This window comes from Myxocyprinus asiaticus, chromosome 4 (assembly GCF_019703515.2).
Source record: "Myxocyprinus asiaticus isolate MX2 ecotype Aquarium Trade chromosome 4, UBuf_Myxa_2, whole genome shotgun sequence".
NCBI lineage: Eukaryota > Metazoa > Chordata > Actinopteri > Cypriniformes > Catostomidae > Myxocyprinus > Myxocyprinus asiaticus.
In genome coordinates, this window is record NC_059347.1 from 55,247,286 (window position 1) to 55,266,067 (window position 18,782).

The 18,782-nt window shown below is 37.1% G+C and overlaps 1 protein-coding gene across 1 annotated transcript in view; it reads left to right on the forward strand.

Annotated features, from left to right (window-relative positions):
• The window catches only part of nos1 (nitric oxide synthase 1 (neuronal)), an 88,811-nt gene that overhangs the window by 20,385 nt on the left and 49,644 nt on the right, over positions 1-18,782 (forward strand). The window contains exons 3-8 of the mRNA XM_051692600.1: positions 4,569-4,706; positions 10,332-10,477; positions 10,573-10,735; positions 11,662-11,753; positions 15,206-15,347; positions 15,890-16,029. Of these exons, the coding sequence (XP_051548560.1) occupies positions 4,569-4,706; positions 10,332-10,477; positions 10,573-10,735; positions 11,662-11,753; positions 15,206-15,347; positions 15,890-16,029 (821 nt within the window). The remainder of the gene's footprint in view (positions 1-4,568; positions 4,707-10,331; positions 10,478-10,572; positions 10,736-11,661; positions 11,754-15,205; positions 15,348-15,889; positions 16,030-18,782) is intronic.

Below are 18,782 nucleotides of genomic sequence, written 5' to 3' on the forward strand. Positions count from 1 at the left end.
TATTAAGGTCATATTATTAAGATGAACCTAAGGTGTAGCTAAAAACCATTGAAAACCCTTTATTCGTAAAAGCATATTCCAGGTTCAATACCAGTTAAAGGGATAGTTCACCCAAAGATGAAAATTCTCTCATCAGCATCTGTGGCATAATGTTGATGATTGCCACAAAAAGAATTTCAACTCGTTCCTTCTTTTCTTTGAAAAAAGCAAAAATCAAGGTTAAAGTGAGGCACTTATGCACACTGCACAATGGAAGTGAATTTTTGGAAGGGTTAAAGGCAGAAATATGGAGCTTATAATTTTATAAAAACACTTACATTAATTCTTCTGTTAAAACTCGTGTACTATTTCAGCTGTAAAGTAGTTACATTCGTGTTTTACCGGGAATACAGGTTTAATGGCGTTATGGAAACAAAGTTGTAAAATTGGACATAACTTTACACAAAAAAGGATAGTTAGCAGTTTCATCACACTAAAATCATGTTAACACACATATTGTTTATGTCTTGTGGCTATACTTTTGAAACAGTGGGAATTTTAACGTTTACAGACTGGGCACATTCACTTCCATTGTAATTACCTTAATGTAGCCCAGATTTTTCCTTTTTTTTTTTTTTTAAGAAAAGGAGGAACGAGTCTAAAATGTTTTGTGGTAATCAAAATTATGCCACAAATGCTTAACTTGTATTGAACCCAGAATATTCCTTTAAGAGTGTATATGCAAGTTGCTGTTTCCTGAATATATATTGTTCTCTGTATAATGGTTTTACTAACATTGTGCTGACTTCTTATTACACATTTGACTATATTCTTGACATTAATAAAGGCAGTTTGCATTCAGCCATGTGTGAATAAGAAAACATATTGTACAATCGTGTCAAATGCACTCTATAGCACCTGTCATATGGTCTTCTCTGTCCCTGCCAGCATAGTGCTTGTGTACCATGTGCTTCTACATTCTCTGCGGTGCTTACATTTCACATCAGCACATGACTCTCTCATCTGGCCACTTGTGACGCATTATCCCTCTGAAAGAAACCGGATAGATGGAGGCAATACAAGACCAAGGAAGCCAAGGAATGAATTAGTGCAGCTGTGCAGTCCAAGAGAACAGAGAAAGGGAGTAGTTCTCTCGATCTCATAATGTAGAGTCTGGTGGATGATTAATCGTCAGTGAGTAAGATGAGGAAGGGAGGGGTGAGAGAATACAAGTGCGATAGAGAGAGAGAGAGACAAGAGCATGGGTCCAAGGTAGCATGCGTTTGTTGTGAGACTGAATGAGGCACAATGAATTGGTGTGACAGAGAATGATGCTAACGTATTTGTTTATATAATGACTGTTGGAATGATAAATGATCCTAAAGAGACTGTATAGGTAACTGAGGCTTTAAAATGTTGGAGTTCGCACAGAAAAATGAAAGCTGCGTCCCAATTCACATACTTAAACTATGCACCTAAAGCAGAGACAGTAAAGAAGATGAGTCAATTATAGAAAAATAAATGGAAGTTTTGCTTTCCAGTTAAAAGAGCTGAATTCTGAATTTTTGACAGAGGTGTCACCTGTTTTTTTTCTCTAGAATGTGTATGTGCTGAATCAAACTGAAAAATACAGTTTATTAGTGTGATTTGAGAAAAAAATAAACATTTATGATACCATTGTTGTCAGATCTTATTGTTGATTTAAATTTATAAATGTGACATAATCTTAACAATCAATTTAGGAGATTTAAAGGTGCACTCAGTAGTTTTTTTCCCATTAAAAATGTTTTACTCCTAAAGAAATTAATTGTAATTTTGAAACATATGTATAAAATCATGACCACTCACATGAGATGAGGACTCTAGTCATATCAGTAACCTTATAAAAGCTGTTTTATTCTGCATGGGGCAGGGGCCCATAGCATCACATGACCATCTGAAAACTACTCGCTTAATCTCAGTAGCTGTCTTGTTATTGGACACTTTCACTCTTGGATTAAACTAATCATGGCTGATTATTTAAAATTATTGATTTTGAATGATGCTGCATCCACACCACAAGGTGTCACTGTAAGTCCAAGATGACACAAACAAAAAGTTACTGAGTGACCTTTAAAGGAATGTTCCGGGTTCAATACAAGTTAAGCTCAATCAACAGCAGGATGTGGCATAATACTGATTACCAAAAAAATTATTTTGATTTTGATTACATTGATGAAGTCTGGCGGAGCGACTTCATCAATGATGGCGATGGGTGGCATATTTCCTCCTTGCCTCCCACCCCAGCTTGTGGCGCCTTAGGCGACCATCAGGTTCACCTGTGCCTAGAAACAGTGCTGATAACACGTATAGACCGTATTCACAGTAGCGCCATGTTTGAATTTTGACGTGAATGAAAGCGAAGCTGTGAGGGATACACTTAGGGTTTGTCTCAGTCAGCTCCCTGTTGTTCAACTCTGTGAACAACAGTATGTTACCCATTGAAGAGAAATAAAGATTTGTGTTAATAGAGTCCATAATGTTTATGTGTTGTGGCTATACTTTTTAAACAGTGTGTATTTTAATGTTTATGGACTTGGCCCCATTCACTTCCATTGTAAGTGCCTTCCTATAACCATGATTTTTGCTATATATATATATATATATATATATATATATATATATATATATATATATATATATATATACACACACACAAGGGACAAGTCAAAATTATTATTATTATTATTATTATTTGGTAAACAACATTATGCCACAAATGCTGTCAATTGATCTTAACTTGTATTGAATCCAGAAAATTCTTTTAAATCTTTTTTACTCAGTGTTCTTATCAGGTTGTTATGGAATACTTTATGTTGTTTTACATTTCTGTGTCAAGCTTTAAATGGAACAGTTTTTTTTTTTTATTATTAAAGAATTGTCTGTGCTTTGCAAAGCTAACCTTGCTGACACTTGTCGACAGAATGCGTGTTTCATTTATTTAGTGGTGGAAAACCCACTGAAGCAACAGAGGTGTGAAGATTTGAAATGTTTCAGATGATAATAACCCTTCACGCTGCCTGATGGGGTTCAGGTTCTTTAGAAATTGTAAAGAGATGTCCAAGGCTAACAGTAGCATCCTGCCTTAATTAAGTTCTAAAAAGGCATGTTCGCCCAGAAGAAGTGGTTCAAAGCAATTGGACACACAAGCTCCACATGATACATACACAATGATAGACAGATACATGGATGGATTCTAGTGTGCAGTGAAGGTTGAATGCTTATATAGAATGCTCGTCTCTCAAGTGCTACGGTGTGGAATGTGTTCTGGAAGTGTCGATGATGTTGCAGCTTGTCCGCGTGGCCATGTGTGCTTGTCGTTGCTTGGGGCGACACTGTCATGTAAACAGAATCCTTACAAAACCCTTCAATTGAAGTTCCTACACCTTTTTCATTCATGCTGCCTTCCTGTCATGATTTACACTCGTATGTTGAAGGATGTATCATCTCCAATTTTTGTCCTCAAATTTCACTTCTGACAAAATTATACTTCTCATCCGTTTTGCTTCAGATGTCTCATCTGAAAACATGAGTGCAGCTTTCTTCGTGCCAAGTGAGTGTGGTGTGTTGGCTTTGAGATAATAATCGTGTATGTTGCGTGTGTTGTTTAAGCCAGAGAATGTACCAATGTTGAAAGAGAGGGACTGCTCTGTCTTCTGAGGAGAATTAAATCCAATGAGTAGAAGAACACCCACTGTTCTTCCAAAGGACAGCAAACATAATGGGCCAAGATTCAAGTTTTCATTTGTATGATCAGAAACTGGCACAATTATGCATGTGATGTTGTTTTGAATCCGCTGGTCTGTAGACTGTGTCTTACGAGGAAAAGACAGCTGGATTTACATTGGATTCCTTGGATCAGAGAAGTCCACTCCTGATTGATTCTTGCATGTTGCAATTTGCAGTCATCTTTTGAATGGCAAGTCAATAAGTGTATTCTATCCTGTCAAAATCAAAGCTCATTTAGGCCTTTGCTTAATAGTGCTGATGATCTTTTTGAAATCTTTGAGTATGTAATTTATTTCCTTTTCCTGCTTGCCAATAGGTAGAATAGCTACACAAGAGCGAAGAACTTTGCGAAGAAGGTTCATTGCTGTTAATCGTCCTTTGGAAGTTGGTTTACTGCTTACATAAACATTAGGAATCTCTATCAGCAAAGTATGTCAAGAAGTGGTTTAGCTTAGCAGCCATGTCAAGATGATTCAAAGTCTATTTCACTCTGTTAAAAGCCTGCCAAACAAATTGGTCATTAGTGAAACATCTACTGTAATATAATAAAATGTTATGTTGCTTAAAAAAAACTGTTTAATCAGTTTACATGGCTACTTTTAGATGCTCTCAATTAAGAAGCATGCATTTTGCCTGGATAATGGTGTAGTTACGGCATCTACCAGCAGGGGTTCAAACCCTACAAGAGGATGCTCTCCATGGGGGATTGGTCCTATAATTAATGAATTGTGAATTTTATTGAATAAAACTGTTGGCCAAACACTGAATCAAAATTAAGCTGCCTTTAAAAAGGTTTAACATGTGTTCCTTCACACCCACAGCCGATATCCCAAGAACAAGTTTCCCCCACAAAGACTGTACAGAATGGAAGTCCATCCAAATGTCCAAGATTCATGAAGGTGAAGAACTGGGAGACTGGAACACTGTACAATGATACTCTACATCACAGCTCTGGCCAGGTAGGTTTGAAGCTGACTCATAAGTAATCAAACAGTGGTTAAACACCCCAGAGCTGAAATTATACCATTATGTTGAGTTTGTACCTATACATGAATTATATATGAATTTACATGAGAAGATCTAAGAAGAAATGCCATCTTGAGATTGAAAAGAAATTGAGAAGAAATGCCATCTGGAGGTTGTAACTTTGCAAGATTTCAACAAAAACGTGGTTCCATGGTAAAATGATGGTATCAGATGATAATACTAAACTTTAATGTGCCATGGTCCTAAGTAATTACCATATTCATGTACAATGGTATTTTCAAGGGCTGTCGATTTAATACATTAATTCTGTGTGATTAATTATATAAAAAAGTAACGTGTAAAAAAAATTAACACGACTAACGAATATTCCTGCCATCGGAGCAATTAAAGTTTGAAGTACCACTTTCATGTTTTTACAAGTCCAGACATCAGGGGGCAGTAAGCACAACTACAGCTGTACAGACAATGTGCAGCAGTACAGGCAACAATACACACTTACTGACAGCAGACAGCACAAGATGAGGGTGTGTTCATGCGTTCAAGCAGAGCTGAATGACACTTAATTCCAAATGCATGGGTCTTGAAGTGTTTTCGAAGTTTCAAAATGCACTTAACTTGACAGCCACCTAAAAACGCAGTGTTTATGATGCAATCCTCCAAAACCGACCATCGGACAAATATGTACAGATAAAAGCCCTTAGAATAATTCCACCTTAGACAGATTGAGGAATATAGGCTAATTGCAAAACGGATTGCTGTGGACTGTAGGTCAATCTTTTTTTTTTAACTTTTTTTTTTACACATCGGAAACTCAATTATGGTAATTCCAGCAAGACATGAACACACAAAACTAAAGTGGAATTTTGCTTATTTGCATTTCCTTGTTTGAAAAAAACCCCTAGCTTAAACCAACCTTTACAAAAAATCTAGAGTTCTGGCAAACTTGCCGCAACTTTGCAATTCATTATTTTCACATGCAAATGAGCTTGCTATTCACCGCAAATGTTAAAGCAGTAGTATAGTCTAGGGCATACGCAGACATACACCGTATGCCCACCTATCTTCCTTAGGATTTTGTGTATGCCCACCTAAAATTAGTGATGATACTTATGGCCGCATTTGATAAGGATTTTGACCCGGAACTTTTTAAATCTACTAACGCAATGCCGCAACATCGTTAGAGAAGGTTTTGTGTGTGTGTGTGTGTGTGTGTGTGTGTACAAAGGTTCTCTCTAGATGCGCACGGCGCTGCGGGAGCGCAACTGATGGCATAGGCAAGACAGACAGACTGACTAAACTGATCCACCAATCAGAACATTCATTTCAGATACGATTGGATGTTTGCTAACCAATCACATTTTCCGTTTCAGTTAGGGGCGGGACATTTCCAGCATCTAATGCTGATGCACAAGCATCCTTGTACTTTAATTTCACTGCTAAACATAAAAATAAAAAAAATTATAAATAAAATTATATATATATATATATATATATATATATATATATATATATATATATATATATATATATATATATATATGTGTTAACGTGAACATTACTACACTCATATTAGCTATAGTATACAATGCTTAACAGTTTATTGCGTATTATGTGTGTGTAGTTTATTAATTAGAGTAATTATAAAGTATTACCAACTTTCATAGTAGCCTAATGAAAGGAACATTAATGACACTTATTAATTTAAATACATATTTAACATCAAGTTACCATTGTTCTTAGTAGTGTCAGCAAGAAACTTGAACCCTGATATACATTTTGTAAGTTCATGTGGGACTGTAATTACAACAGTCAATTTTTTTTTTTTTTAAATGGAAAAATATATTTCTCACACATTTTACATATGTACTGTATATAAATGTAAATATATACATTTTAGATACTGGGGGGTAAATTCACAGTATGCCCACCTCTTCAGACACTATTACACCACTGTATTGAAACTAATTTGCATGAGAAAATAATGAGTGGCGAATTTGCGGCAAGTTTGCAGCAAGTTTGTTGCAAAAGATTTTTTGTAAGGGAACCTTATGTGGTTTGCTGGTGTTAGCTGGTTGGTTAGCTGGTCTCCCAGCCTGACCAGCTGACTAAGCCCCTAAATCCCTCTAAAACCAGCAATACAGACAAGTCAAACCAGCTTGGCCATACTGGGAGAACTTTAGCCTGGTTTGAGCTGTTTTACCTATGTCTTGAAGGGTTTAATTTTAGTTATTGCCCCCCACTGTAGACACAAATCTGTGCTAAAACATAGCTGCAGAGCCCTCAACATTAGCTCTAAATCTGAATCATTCGTCTAAGTGAGGGTTATGATGTTCTGCTTATGAGTGGCTGGCTTTGCATGCTAATTGATGCTAATTACAGATGGTATGATTTAGAATATATCACATTCTGAGGGATTTTTGTGTTTGCATCTCTAAACTCTACAGAATGTAACAGCTGCAAGACCATTTTCACAGTCACTTATGGCGAGTGAATGCGAAGAATATAATGAAGTCTTTTTAGTTTTTTAACTTTCTCTTGATTAGCACCAGTTGTGTAAATGCTAAGTCAGTTAGCTACAGTCACACAGGTTTCCCAGTACTAGCCACAAATGATTTACATGAGTTTGTTATGCCTAGTATTGGTAAGGAACTACAGTAGTGACACTGCTAACTTAACTACATTTTTCAGTAGCGTCTAGCGTGACAGTTGTTCAGCAGTTTTCAGAAAATTGTAGCTTTTTTAATAACAAGTAGCGGTGTAGCATGGTAATAAGCAAACATGCTTTCCTAGAATGTCCTTTCTCTCATATTTAGCTTTGGAAAGTCAGATTCATTTTAATGAATCTCTTCATTTGGATGGTTTTTGTAAATAAACCTAATAGAAAATAAAAAAAAAAAATTCACTGATTCAGTCGCTGAAGTTTTTTCAGTAGTGAAATATTTATATAAATGATGTTGTTTGTTACTCAGTTATAAAAATTTGGTTATCTCTTGTTTTATTATTTGTAATTTCTGTACATTAACAGCAGGGTCGTTTCAGACCATTCTGGCGCCCTAGGCGAGATCCCTATTGTTGCCCCTGTTGGGGGGTGTTTGGGGTGCGTTACAGCAGCCTCCTCTTTGGCGCCTCTCCCTCCAGCATGTGGTGCCCTAGGTGACTGCCTAGTTCAACTATGCCTAGAAATGGCCCTGATTAACAGTTCAGTTCAGTGCTCCTGCTGAAAAATAAATGGCTTAAAGTAGTCTTGGGTGATTTGCTGGTCCAAGCTGGTCTTTTAGCCTGGCCAAGTTGGTGATTAGCTGGTTTAGTCATTCAGCCAGCTGGTCTCTCAGCCTGACCAGCTGACACGTTAGGCTTGTTTTTTGTTTGTTTTTTTTCAGTTGGGCCTCTTATTCCTACTGCTAAAAAATGAATTATAGCATCTAGTATTTATTTAAAAAGCGATTTCCCCATTGAAAACTGTGGCTTCACTGTAGTTAGCTACTTTTTGTTGTGGTAGATTGTAGTGTATCTAACAATATTTTAAATGTAGTGGCTAAATACTTACTCAGCTTGACTGTAGTTAAACAGCTTTAAATTATGAGTAGTCAAAAGTAGCTTCCCATCACTGGTTGTTCAGGGTCAGCCAAAAGCCAGAGGTTTGGCTAGGCCGGTTCTTCTTACTCCATGGCAAGTCATAGCCATGATAACCTGGTTTAGTTTGCTCTGGGTGACTCAGAAACTGTTGAGGGACATGGGTCAGTGATGGTTTAAATGCTTCAGGAGACCGATTGTGCAGATTGGGACATTGAAATGTGCCAGCCCTCAATTAAGCAGCGCTAGACAGAGCAGGACTGTCATTATTTTTCCGTTCTGTCTTTGCCATTCCACCCCTAATGCAATGAACATTTTAGCAGCTACACAAAGTGACAGTGCACTTCAGATCTAATCTTATTACATTGACCATATGAGGATTTTCCTCAAGGCGATGGCCAACTTCCGCCTGTCTCTTTACTTCATATCCGAGCTCTGATGAAGCCTGCCACTTCTCAAGCCATTGGATGTTTGAAACAGCATTGCGTTTTTCATTAGTTTCCCAGTAATATGATCACTGTACAAACACATTGTGATAAATGCTGAAGCTTGTGGAGAAATGAAGTGGAGAATTTGATTAGTATATCGTCACTGTCTGATGAAAAGCACGTATGTCCAAAAAATGAATTTTTCAAGAGCATGGAAAAACTCTTTTTCTCAGAAACAATTTTGCAAAATGATTCGAAAAAAACATTATTAGTCACCTTAAGCACCATAAATAGAATTCTATCATTACACATCTGTTAGTGAACTGTTTGATATTTTAATTGGACTTCGATATTGTTAGTGAACGTGGACATACACGGTTTTCTTATCATGAGTTCCAGTGACGCATGTTCAGTTACAGACTTGTGTCTAATTGTTCGTGTTCCCAGAACTCAGTTTGTAGGTTATCGATTGCTAGTGAATTTATTTTTGGATATAATCTGAGCTTTCACTTACTATTTTAGATTGAAATCAGTTTTATGACTAGGGTTTCTAGTCTGGTCACTGAGTGGACAGTTCAGTTTCGAGACGCGTTTTATCAGAATTAGATTTCACTCGCAGTTTCGCAAAGATGGAAATCTGGCAACTGAATATGGCTGGTATAGTCTACTTTTTAAAGCCACCTGACATTGTGTGTGCATGAATGGCTTTGGTTGTCAGGGAAATCACAGAGCCAGCGCAATGTAGCCAATCTCTTCACTACACTTTAGCCAGACAGCTGAGGTAAATTAGTTGACACTCTTCAAAACATAAGGTCGGGACATACGTGGTTTTGATGGACACTTCTCAAGGCCAGTGGAGATACTTGTTAAACAGTTAGCCTTATTAAACATCTTTTCATTGGTCATTTTGATGAACAATTCAAACAGAAGGAAGAGGTCATTCGGCACATTTCGTCTATTGTAAAAAGTAAATTGCCAAAAGTGGAGATACATGTTTTTCATTGGACAGCGACGATATGTTAACCATCGTAGTATGGTAATAAGTAGTTTAACCAGTTTAAACAAAAGTCTCATGTTGCATGATGGCCAAGGCCTTTTTCACAAATTTTCCATCTGTAGCACGTAAGTGACAAATAATGTCTTGTCTTGCTTTTTATTTAGACTTCAGTTTTACCAGGTTACAGTATTCATGCACGTGTATGGGGCCAAACGTGTTCTTGCGCTAAAAAAGCTACTTTTGAAAAAAGCTGTTCTAATTTCATAGAATGCAAGCAAAATGAAATGTATTTTGGAAAACAAATAAAATAATTCTATGTAAAATATTTACAAATTTGATATTATGACAATGAAGTTTGTTCAAGTTTGACTATGCTGGTCCACCAGCTATACCAGCATTAACCAGAATGAACCAGAATGGACATTTCTGCTGGTTTAAACTTGCCTGCTGTTACAATGACACTGCTGCACTGCTCACATGCTCCAGACACAAAATGTGTGAAATAGGCATCTATCTGTTCCGTATTTCCCAGAATGTTGCAGCATGTTTTAATTAAATATACTTCATTGTCTTATTGTGCTAGTTGCATTTTGTTTTAGGTGCCTATCTGCACTGAGAGTGTTTGTATCGGGTCAGTTATGGTGCCAAACCAGCACAGTCGCAAGCCAGATGAAGTACGGACGAAAGAGGAACTTCTACCACTGGCTACAGATTTCATCGACCAGTACTACACATCGATCAAAAGGCAGGCCAACAACTTTAATCTGATACAGAGTTCTAATACAGAACTTCAATTGCTAATTGAATTTACCTATGTATGTTTGGCCACTATATGAGCAGATGTGGCTCCAAGGCCCATGTTGACAGACTGGAGGAGGTCAAAAAAGAGATCGAAACGTCTGGAACATATCAACTGAAGGACACCGAGCTAATCTATGGGGCTAAACATGCATGGAGAAATGCAGCTCGCTGTGTGGGACGGATCCAATGGTCTAAACTACAGGTACTTAAGTAGTTCTTTAAGTACTTAACCTGATGTGATCTAGCCAAGTAGGATACTTTGTTGGAACTGGAACAGTGTTTAGATCAAACATACTCCTAATCGTAACCTACCTCTGATGTCAGAGGTGAAATGATAGCTTGAATTTTGTTATAGTGAGCATGAAATCAAAATTGACCCTATTTACTTTTTAATACATATTCCTGGTCTTGTTGCACATTATTCCAAGGAAAATAAATTTTTGTTTTACTAATCATTCATAAAAATGTACGAACTTGTTCCACTTTTGAAACAAATGACTTTCTTTTTTGGCTAACATCACCTAGCCCTGTATTTTTTTCACAATCAAACCCCAATCGATAAAAAAAACAAAAAAGTTCTACTTTTCTATTTCTTTCAGTTTGTTGGGAAATCGATTTAATTCAGAACTATGTCACATTATGGAATTAAAGTGCGTTGCATCATTTAATGTTTATGTATCACTTTAAAGCAACAGAGAAGTGCCGCATTCAGACAGAAATCAGAATTCATGCATTTTTTTTAAACTATTTTGCAATATATATTTCAAGTCAGAGAATAATCTCTAATATTCTGGGTGGTCCTAGGTCTAATTTGGGTGGGCTCAGGCACACCCCGGCCCAACCTTGGCTATGCCACTGGTGCAAAATTATTGATAAATCTTGATTTCTGCATGAAAACAACAGGTTTTACACACATCTCTCCGTAAACACAGTTTGTGTATGGGGCAATATTTTCAGAGTGCCAAAACTGTGAAGTGTCTAATCCACACATTGCTTTGCATCATCAAACCTTCACCTCAACATGAGCAACAATAGTGTGACACCCATTGAAATGCAGTGCAACTACATAGAAAAGCAGTGAAAATGGAAAAATGTGCCCTAAAAAAAGCTTATTTCTTTTCCGTTGAGGTGTTTGACGCTCGAGACTGCACGACGGCTCATGGAATGTTTAATTACATCTGCAACCACATCAAATACGCCACCAACAAAGGAAACCTCAGGTTAGTGTGGCCATTTTTCACCCCTTCCCTTTCTCTTTTCTGTTTCTCCTTTTCTCAGCTCCTCACTTCTTCCCCTGTCAAAGTGTGTACTGCCATCCTCTCTTTTTCACCTTCTTCCACAGCCCTCAGTACAGCACCTGCCACAGCAGAGTCAAGCACTGGCACCACTGCCACATTACACAGCTAATCATACATGACACTTACTCTATGTTCGCTTTAATTAACGTCAGTCTTACAGAATGATTAGAGCCTGAGTGAGACAGAGAGAGGGGAGTGAGGAAAGGAGGTTTCAAATAAGAAGAGAAGAAAACGCTTTTATACAACTTGGAAGCCTGAAAATCGTACACTTGCGCAGTCAAAAGCCCCCGCGCTTACTCGTTACATCATCAGGAACTGTCAGAATAAACGACAGAGGGCTCCTACACTTTTTCAGTGCATAGACAAATCAAGGCGCATTTCCCTGTTAGCAAGGGGAAGTTTCCTGGTGCCTTTGCAGGCAAGCTGGTGACCCAAATTTCATCCCAAGTCATATTTTAAGAGTGACGGGACTTGTTACTTAGATTACTTTGGACTGACACTTTATGCTTTCAGCATGATGAAGTCGGTAAACAAGTAAAGACACTGTTTGATGATGTATTTTCAGCAATGGGTCGTGAATTTATTTTCCTGTGAAACACAGGTATTAGTGTATTAGTACATTTTGAAATAAACATTAACCAAGATGAACAAATGCTGTAAAAGTATTGCTTATTGTTAGTTAGTTAACAAATGTAGTGAACTAATGGAACCCTATTGTAAAGTGTAACCATTTGGTCTTGAGTATTAGTAAGGAGCTAGAACTAGTTGTAACAACTTCAGTATTTAGCAGAAATCCTGAATTCAAAGCACAGTTTTTTTTCTGTGTTTACATATTTTCTGTTGAAAGGAAGTTGTGGTGGGATATAATGAAGAGCTTTCCCTTTATTACAAAATATACAATAGCTTTTCGTTTTTGTAACAGCCTGGCAAAACCATAATTTGCTACATGCTATAACTAGTCGATGACAGGTGATATTAAAGAAACAGTTCAAATGTATTCCCCATCATGTCATTCAAAATTAGGGTTGGGAACCGAGAACTGGTTCTGGTTCAGAACCAGTTCAATATTTTAAAAAGACCAGAGCTGTTTGTTTTTCATGACTTTCTTTTCCCTTAAAGGTACACTCAGTAAATATTTGTTTGTGTCATCTTGGACTTACAGTGACACCTAGTGGTGTGGATGAAGCATCATTCAAAGTTTACAGTGTTCAATTACAGATGCCAATAGAAATTCACTATTTACAATCAGCCATGCTTAATTTAATCCAAGAGTGAATCTGTCCAATAACAAGCTGGTTACTGAGATTAAGTGAGTAGTATTCAGCTGGTTATGCGATTCTAAAATGGCAGCCTCCATGAGGGCACCCCTGCCACATGTAGAATAAAATAGCTTTTATAAGGTTACTGATATGACTAGAGTCCTCATCTCATGTGAGTGGTCATGATTTAATACATATGTTTAAAAATTACAATTAATTTCTTTAGGAGTAAAACTTTTTTAATGGGGAAAAAATTACTGAGTGCACCTTTAACAGTTCTGACTATTTGGATGGAACACTGTATTGAAATACTCTGACAGTGTTTCCTGCAGCGCTTTAGTGCATCTAATATACACAATATTTCTGAGTCCCATGACACCTTGCGGGCGATGTGGGCGGAACTTGCAGTTATGAACAATCGGCAGCACTAAAAAGCACAGAAACTTGGGAACAAATGAAAACAGAATCACAGCGATGCAATATTGTTCTTCCCTGCCCAACTGTTATTGATGACAGGTGGGAGGATGGTGGCCAAATATCACACTTAGGAGCATTTTGGTTACTTTATTGAGTCTTTGTCTAGCAATGGAGAAGCTATAAGCAAGCTGAAAAGCTCCGAAGCCTATCATTGCCATCACAGCTGTAAGAATGTACATGATTTGAGGACTGTCGATAATTATGCTTATTTTAAAGCAGATATTGAGTGTAGTCAGATCCCGAAGAGTCTGTTCTACTGAGATTGTGTACTTATTGCAGAGGCAGGGGAGGTTCAGATAGTTGGATGCTCATGCATTGCAGGGTTCAGGGGATGAGACGGTCATGCTGCTGTTATTGTTTGGATAAAGTACAATTATTTTGCATGAGATTACTGTGTTCTAGGCTCAGTCTAGCTTTATAATTTTAAGTTTACATAATCTCCGTACCTTAATGCTAGCCTAAACCTAGATTAAATGTTTTGGTGTTGACCGAAGAATGGTCCTGTTGATTGACTTTATCAATCTTGTGTAAGAAATCAGGATGCATGTACCATTCATAAAGAACTACATACAAATAAATAAATTAATGTGGACATACATTATAAACATTGTACAAAAAGTAAGGACTCCAAGCTAATGTAAAGCAATTCAGATACAATATGTATTATGAAATGCACACCACAAATACATTTAATTTATAATGAAATAATGGCCACGTTTTTTTTTCCAAATTAGTTTTTCCCATTTTGGGAAGGCATGGGCATCCTGCAAAGACATATTTAAAAGAAAATAGATTGCAGGCAGGAAAAATTCAGGGCAGAAGAAAATCAAATAATTATTTTCAAATCTCACTAATGAAAATGTGGCATAAATAATTATATAACTATCGTTGCAAAGCCATTATGGTGGGTAAGATAAGTATTCTCTGCTGTTGACTTCTTGTCAATAAAGTGAAAAGAACACAGAAACAAATTCATGAGTTCGCTGGTACTGTACATATTGTCTCAGAGCGTTCGCTGGTACATATTGTCCCGGAGCATATTAAGGAAAACATATTTGGCGTGCTGTCCAAAGCGGAGGGGCTCGATTGCGGAATCTATGGCTATGGAACCTTACATATCTTACGATCCCCGTCCATATTCCAAACCTGTATTACTTTCTTATGCGTAACACAAAAGGAGAAAATGTACTGAATATCCTGCTCCATCTTTCAATACAATTGCAGTTGATAGTGACTTACTTTAAAGCTTAAAAAAGTACCCAAAACTATCATAAATGTAGTCCATGCAACTTGTCTGTTATATTTCAAATAATCTGAAGGCATACAATCAAATATGTTGACGTCCATTGCATGTTTATGAGTGCAATGAGAGATTTTCTTGGGTTTTCACGCAAGAACTTGCATTGCATTGTTTACTTACGTGAATACGCATGCTGCTGTGAACAAGCTTCTCTAATGCATTTTATTAGTACACTAGCATTTAGATGGCCTCAAAGTTAATAAAGATGGACTAAAAGGACTACAAATCTCCAGTTATGATTTCACTAGGTTAACTGTTTTAGCTAGAAGATTATAAGCATAAATCCACATAGAGGGATCCCAGCATCACTGCAATGATCTTTGGTCTCTGATGTGCAGATCGGCTATTACCATCTTCCCCCAGCGGACAGACGGAAAGCATGACTTCCGTGTGTGGAACAGCCAGTTAATCCGGTATGCAGGCTACAAGCAGCCTGATGGATCAATACTTGGAGATCCGTCTTCTATGGAGCTTACTGAGGTGAGATAAGAAAGCTGCACTGCAACTGGGCTGGAAGGGTACCAGCTTGAGGTGACCAAGTCACAGACATCACCAAAGTTCCTTAATGGCATCATATTAATATAATGTCAACATAACAAGCAGGGGCTTAGGAATGATCTGAAAAGTAAGGGGTGGCATATTATAAATCATAATGAATATTAATTGGGTGACAACTCCTACCCACTTGAATGGGGTGATACAGAAATCACCAAAGCTGTTTGCCAAGCTTGCATATCTATATTTGTCAAATCATCAATTAAATCTGACAAAATATTATCATGGATTTTGATTCTAGCGCCAATTTGTCCAGCTCTTAAAATATGATGATTATTGCTGTAAAAAACAGTAGGGGGATCAACTTAGACAATTCTAAAATTGAGGGACTAGAACTCTATCCTATGTCACATGATCAAGATGATACTTACAGTAGTAAACATGTTTATAGAATATTCCTCTTGTTTCTCTTAACATCTCTGTAAGATGCTTGGAAACTGAAAGTCTGTAATGTTTGTAACTTGTAGATCTGTATGCAGCAAGGATGGAAAGCTCCCAAAGGCCGTTTTGATGTTTTGCCCCTTCTTCTCCAAGCCAATGGGAACGATCCTGAACTTTTTGAGATTCCAGATGATCTTGTACTTGAGGTTCCCATTACACATCCAAAGTAAGAAGAACCAGGCATTACTCATGATCTGAAATCTATTGGTTTTCTCCTCAAATGTTCATCCACCTAGAAAATGACAATAGCCAATGTCATCCATACCAGAGGGAAATCACATATCAGAGAGGCTGCAGCGTTTAGAGCTTCAGGAGGCATAGCAACGAGGAACTCAAGCTGAGAGTGTTCCTTTAATGAGCATACACTCAGGAATGTGGGCTAATTTGGCATAAAACTGGCCATCTTACTAGATCCGGCCTCTGTTTTTATAATGCTGAGCATCTTTAACCCTCATAATCTGATGAGATTGACTCTAGTGTTTTTTATGTTTGGGGTTCCAGAAACCCCAATGAAATATGTGTAAAAATAATAAGTAGTATTTCGAGATTTCCTTTAAAATTTTTTAATTAATTCATCTGACCTAATCAAAACCCCGTAGGCAGATGTTATTGAAGCATTATCCCTTAGACAAAGCAGTCATGCACTTTTCAAAAGTGCAACTCGTATCCATTCTAGGTTCTGTTTTGTTGCAATTTGACCCATTCTATAAACATTACATACATTAAAATAAATCAAAACAAACAGTTGTTTGGAGTGTCTCTCTACTGAGTGTACACCAGCCAGATAGTCTTACCATTTGAAAAATTACTAAGTTTATCATATTTTATACAGTATCTGTCATCTCTGAGAGCCCAAAAAGACATTTTCAAGAAAAGTAATTTTTCATTATTTGTTAAAAATACCACAACCAAATTATTTTCATGACTTCCTGTTCCGTTAACGGCTCATGAATGTGCATTTTTCCGCTGAACCGGACGCAACACCATGCTAAAATGCTCTGACAGTGTTTCATGCAACCACTTTAAGTATGAATTTAACATGCCACTGCAGCACTGCTACTCGATCAGCAGCTCGAAACGTGCAGTGTGACCATTGTAGTCTTATTTCCAAGCAAATTACTCAAATGAACCGGTTTGTTTGAATCTACAGCGCAACCAGTGTTACCCGATTCCTGAATGAATGACTCTTATGAGCCGATTCTTTTGAATCTTTAGCCTGAAACATACAGCGCTACCAGTGTAGCCCTATTGTTTATGACAATGTGCAGTTAAAAATAAAATACTATGAGTTTTGTTGTAATTTGTGGAATTCTAGAAGAATGAATGAATGAATAAAATATCTTAATTATCTTAACATCTTAAAGGAATAGTTCACCCAAAAATGAAAATTCTCTCATAATTTACTCACCCTAATGCATCCAAGGTGTGTAAAACTGTCTTTCTTCAGAAGAACACAAATGAAGATTTTTAGAAAAATATTTCAGCTGTGTAGGTCCATAAAATGCAAGTGAATGGGTGCCAACTTTTTGAAGCTCCAAAACGTACATATAGCCATCATAAAAATAATCCATATGATTCCAGTGGTCTAATTAATGTCTTCTGAAGTGAAACACTAGGTTTGTGTAAGAAATAGATGAATATTAATTTTTTTTTTACTAAAAATCTTCGCTTCTGGCCAGCTTGAGGTTTGTACATTGATGAGGGTGGAGTTCAAACTGCCTCTCGCGTGATGTAAGCCTACTCTGCATAGATATTCATATGTAGATCCCTTATTAGCAGCTATTTCAATGGACCGCGGTACTTTTTTGACACAAAAGGAGTTTATGCAGTGGTCTGAGCAAGGAGCTCGGTCTGTGGTATCTCCTCCACTCACTCACTTGCATTCAAACCAATTCAAACAGCTGTCTATTGACCATTCCAAGATGGCGCTGCAGTTGACGTATTCAAACCAGCTGAATGAGGCATCTATGTATGATTATCTATGCTCCTCTATTGTAAACAACACTGCACTTCTGTTTTTATCTTATTTCACACGCCAGTTCTCATGTGAACTTGAGCTCGACCCTTGTAAATGTTTGTAAAAGAAGTTTTAAAAATGTATCAATTTCTTACACCTAGCATTTTGTTTCAGAAAACATTAATTAATCCACTGGAGTCGAATGAATTACTTTTATGATGGCAATAAGTGCTTTTTGGAGCTTCAAAAATTTGCCAACCATTCACTACAGAGCTGAAATATTTTTCTAAAAATCTTCATTTGTGTTCTGAAGAAGAATGAAAGTCATACACATCTGGTTTGGCATGAGGGTGAGTAAATTATGAGAGAATTTCATTTTTGGGTGATCTAATCCTTTAACATGAGGATTGGTTGATCATTACAGACTAATAGTCTATGAGAGAAGCTCACTCTGGTAACTAAACTAACACCAACATTAAAAAGTCAAATTGCACACAGATCACACATTCTGATCAGAAATAACAACATCCTTGAAACTGATTGAAATACTATACACTATAATATTCACAACAAACACTACCATTATAAGACCGCTAGAACAACAAAACAACAGTTTACGACAATCATCAACACTTGTTTTCCTAAGGTTTGAAACTTTTATCAGCATTAATATAATGTCCATTATTGGGTGATTGCTTCAAAACACTCAAAGCCAGCTGACAAACCAAACAAGCATTTAAAATACAGGAGATTGCAAACATACATTTACATAAGCAAAGAATGTGTTAGTTTACTGCTGTTACAATTATGGGCTCAATCTTGGCAATATGTAGCACAGTAATTGTGGGAATGCTAATGCATGGATAAGCCATTTCACCAGAGCACTTCTGTTCACAGCATTAGCAATAGGCACAGGTGGAACTGGCCTCTCAGTGCAACACCTGAGAATCCTGCAGGTGCTC